Source organism: Bactrocera latifrons, unplaced genomic scaffold (assembly GCF_001853355.1).
Source record: "Bactrocera latifrons isolate USDA-ARS-PBARC rearing strain unplaced genomic scaffold, ASM185335v1 scaffold_162, whole genome shotgun sequence".
NCBI classification, from domain to species: Eukaryota; Metazoa; Arthropoda; class Insecta; order Diptera; family Tephritidae; genus Bactrocera; species Bactrocera latifrons.
In genome coordinates, this window is record NW_017535097.1 from 180,715 (window position 1) to 185,245 (window position 4,531).

General features: G+C 40.8%; 2 protein-coding genes across 5 annotated transcripts in view; one reads left to right on the plus strand and one right to left on the minus strand.

The window, feature by feature from the left end:
- Positions 1-2,850, plus strand: part of LOC108966516 (chymotrypsin-like protease CTRL-1) — a 4,482-nt gene extending 1,632 nt beyond the window's left edge. For both annotated transcript variants that reach the window (XM_018929458.1, XM_018929459.1), the window contains exon 2: positions 1,501-2,850. In XM_018929458.1, the coding sequence (XP_018785003.1) occupies positions 1,503-2,765 (1,263 nt within the window). In that variant the 5' untranslated portion in view covers positions 1,501-1,502 and the 3' untranslated portion in view covers positions 2,766-2,850. The remainder of the gene's footprint in view (positions 1-1,500) is intronic.
- A 14-nt stretch (positions 2,851-2,864) lies between these two features.
- The window catches only part of LOC108966517, a 4,163-nt gene continuing 2,496 nt past the window's right edge, over positions 2,865-4,531 (minus strand). For all 3 annotated transcript variants that reach the window (XM_018929461.1, XM_018929460.1, XM_018929462.1), the window contains exon 3: positions 2,865-3,915. In XM_018929461.1, the coding sequence (XP_018785006.1) occupies positions 2,964-3,915 (952 nt within the window). In that variant the 3' untranslated portion in view covers positions 2,865-2,963. The remainder of the gene's footprint in view (positions 3,916-4,531) is intronic.

Sequence of the window (4,531 nt, forward strand, 5' to 3'; positions counted from 1 at the left end):
CAAAGTTTTCGCTTTTCGCCCAAGCGCTCGTATTATATATCGATTACAGGCTCGGTCACAATTTCCATCTATGACTTTGGGGACATATTCTTAAAAAAATTTAAAAAAAAATTAAAAAAAAAAAAAAAAAAAAAAATCGATTGTTTGAAGCTTCTAAAGCAGGCTACCCCAATAATAAAGATTTCGCATCAGAGTTTATTAATCTTATAAAAAATTAATTAGCAATTTGGCAAACGAAAAGTAATAAATAAAAAAAAATTAAAATAAATTGAGAAAAATAAAAGCTGGAATAACTTATTAACGAAATACAAAGAAATGGATAAAAGTGCTACATTAGAAGTAAATTCCAAGAAATKTCCCGCTTGCGTGTGGCACATGTTTACTGTGTGAAGAACGAAAGCAAAATGGATTTGTGTGTCGAGTATGGGCGAAACGAATTCACACAGATCCAACGCTCATGTGTTGGGCCCTATAACAAAGCAATTACACAATAGCCGGTTCTACATTATCGGAATTGATCGGGGTTTTATCCGGCCAAGGGGTGTACTTTCGGAGATCTAACCTCGTTTGGATCGGTAAGTTTTAGAACAAGATTGTCATCACTGGAGCAACGTCTTGAAGCACCCCGTATCGTCGGTCGCGGAAGAGTTTTGTTGCTTTGCCTGCGCCAAAAGGCTCCATACAAACTTAGTGAACTATGAACCACCTGAGCGGTCGTCAATCATTCGTTCTATTTCGAGGTAAAAACTTTAAATTGAGAAGAATTAAATAGGGGATTCCGCAGGTTGCTGTCCTCTCCCCATTGCTGTTTAACTTCTATATCTCGAAAGTCCCTTAACCAGAAAGAATTTCTATCACCTCGTACGCAGATGATTGCACAATAATTACGTCGAGCAAAGGAATCGATGGCATGTGCTTAAAAATAAACGGCTATCTCTCCGACCTTTCTTGCTTTCGCACTGAACGGAACCTAATACTCTGTCTCACTACACCATATTCTCACAGCGACCATATTCATTAAATCGACGAAAGAGTACAGACTTGACCGTAATAGTACAATCCTAAGATTTTAGGTGTAACATTTGATAGCCTATGCTGCTTCACTCCTCATACTACCGCGATTATCGTTAACGTACAGAGCCGCAACAAAATCCTCAAGTCGCTAGCACATGGGGAAAAGACGTTGTTGACAAATTACAAGACTGAATGCAGTGAAAGGCAGATTAGAAAGCTACAAACATGTCGAGCGATGCACTCCCATCGAACACGTGCACAGTAAGACCAGTATGCCCCCAGTTAAGGAGCGTAATGAACTCCTGTCCAAGCAGTTTATCCCTGCCAGTCACCTGCTTGGAATGGAATGAATCTTTATCAAAAACCATTTTCGTCACCAATGGAACTTTCTTTTCTAACTATTTTCATTTGCACATAAACATTTTATAAACTCTAGTCTGACTTTTCTGAAATTATACTTAACCATTTTCATTATTTCATTCGCAGATATGTTTCGGTGCCCATTATTACTGAGCATAGTGGCAAGCGTGTTGTTGCACAGTCATGCCACCCCGCAAAATGCTGACTTGGATAAGACCATTAAGGATATTTTTTCACAAAATCCCTCTGTGCCCACACAAAGCACCGGCACAGGGTTTGGCAGAGTTGTTACCCCCGAAACTGGTGTACAACCGCAAATAGACTTCAACTCGATAAGTGGCAAGGCACCATGTAACTGCGTACCCTATCATATGTGTGATCCAAGCACGGGCACTGAAACTACACCAGTTGAGGATGGTGAATTCGATGGTTTCGGCTTGATCGACTTACGCTTCGGCGACGACGATCCTGTGTGTGAACACTTCCTGGACGTGTGTTGCGGCAGTCAAAATCAGCATCGCGATAGTCTCACACCGAAACCGCAGGAAGAACGTCCTAATCGGCCTAAAGGATGCGGCATACGCAACGTCGGTGGTATTGACTTCAATATTACGGGAGCTGTCGACAACGAAGCTGGTTTTGGTGAATTCCCTTGGACTGTGGCTTTGCTGCATGCTAATAACTATAGTTACTTCTGCAGCGGTTCACTAATACACCCACAAGTTGTACTTACGGCAGTACATTGCGTAATTGATCGGGCAGAATCAAGTTTCCTCGTACGTGCTGGTGAGTGGGATTCACAAACAACCAAAGAACGTTTGCCCTATCAGGAACGCAACGTGCAAAGGATCATTACACACCCTAAATTTAATTATCGCAATGTTGGCAATAATTTTGCATTAGTTGTACTTACTCAAGCAGTTGTATTGGCCGATCATATTAATGTCGTATGTTTACCCAACCAAAATGCGGCACCGCTAGCCGGTGCCCAATGCTTTGCCAATGGCTGGGGTAAGGATGTCTTCGGTGAGGCTGGACGTTTCAGCGCCATAATGAAAAGTATACCACTGCCCATTGTAGATTTCGGCAGTTGTCAAACTCGTCTACGCGGTACACGTTTGGGGCCGAAATTCGTTTTGGATCGCTCGTTCGTTTGTGCTGGCGGTAAGCGCGGTGTTGACACCTGTCAAGGTGATGGTGGCGCTCCACTTGTATGTCCAATTGGTTTGCCAGCGGAGAATCGTTACGAACAGGACGGTATTGTGTCTTGGGGTATTGGCTGTAATGATGATGTACCCGCAGTGTACGCTAGCGTGTCGACGGCGCGAGACTGGATTGACCAGCAAATGTTCTCTTTGGGCTATGGTACAACATCGTATTCGGCACCTTAAACACGTACTTTTAAATAAAACTGAGATAACTGAGATTAAATTAAAGAATTATCTAAAATTATGAAAAAAAACTACTTGTTTTATGTTTACGTTTACGTTTATGATTATCCTTTGAGAAGTAGAAAACAACTAAAAACTACTACGAACTATTTATAAAGAAAGTTAATATAATTTTTTTTACAAAATCTAAACTCTCATTTAGTCAGCTTTCAAGTGAAACTCGAACTCTTTGTCTCGACCATCCTTTGTAAAAATACGAACGTATGAGTTGTTTATACCATACTGCCAGATCGCCAGGAATGGCAAGTAGTGGAATACTATTTCATTCAGCCAGACACGGAAATTGAGATAACAACGAACTATGCTATACTTGTGTAAGTAAGTCACTATGAGGAGACCATATGTGACGAGCAAACGATCATACCAGCCCAAATCGTAGTAATAAAGTTTCTGCTTCGGATCAATTGTTTCGCCGGGAAGATGGTCAAAGCTAAAGTATTCATATCCTTTTATATAGGTCAGGCGCTTGGTGAAATATAATACTGATGCCGTGGACAATGTTGAGTTAAATGGCCACAATCCTTCAACCAACGCCTTTGTCATTTTCTCAAAGTCTTCACCAGTATTCTCTAAAGCTGGCTGATATACGCGTCGCATCACAATATCGAACCGATGCTTCGTCTCTGCCCAATTGCGACCACAAATGTTATATTCATCCTTAATGCCAAGCAGATAACCGAGTACACGCCACATGTGCGTCGTACTTTCCAAATACTCCTCGTCGTATAATTGTACGCGTGCTGCGCCCAAAGTGGCATAGCCGATAAAACCGAACTGTGTCAAGGCGAGATCCTTTTGSGTAATTTGTCCGGCGCCAAGTTTACTACATGCGCGACTCGACTTGGAATGCGCTTTGCGTACCGCGCGTAAACTAGTCCAAAATTTTGAGTTTGCCGCCGCTGGATGTTCGTACCATGTGTTCGTGTGCAAAATTGTACGCATATAGCGTCGGAAAGCGGTTAAACAGGTGGATGATTGACGTGTACACATGAGCACGCGCAGTATGGACGGTATTGCGAGAACTGCCACCAGACCGTAAAACATGCCAGCGGTGATGAGGAAACGATATTTCGTCATAAACGATTGACCCCTGAATGAGAAAGAAAATTGCTATAGAGAGAATAGTATTTWTTATTTTTTTAATATTTCTTATCCRTATACATATATACATGCAAACAGTTATGCAGTTACTGTTGAAATAAAATYAATAAAGCCGCACGTCCACTTCTCTTAACAACGAAAATACGAAGTTGGCTTTAAAGAGATACCAGAGCTTGTCAGCATCTGTAATGGATCGATCCAAAAGGTTTTGGATATGAAGAGTGTCAATGCTAGGCTCGCGCCATAACACCTGAGCTTTTGCAGAAAACGACGTTGAGTAGTAATTACAAAAGATATGCTTGACAAMTTGGCTGAGAAACCTATATCCATCAAACTGAACATCGCAAGTGACGGGATGGGTTTATGAATATGACGYTCAGCCAGCGCTGAAAGAAGTTCGACGCGAAATAATATATAATATTACTCAAGTCCACTTATTATATAATATAAAATCCGTATTTATGAAACWATCGTTTATTTTGTTGTCCTTTCATATGTATGGTAAGTTTTCGATTAATTTTTCAGATGTGCCAGTAAAATATTTTGGATTTATAATTAAACTGTTAATAATTGATTTATGGTTCTTTTATCGAAAATTTATATTT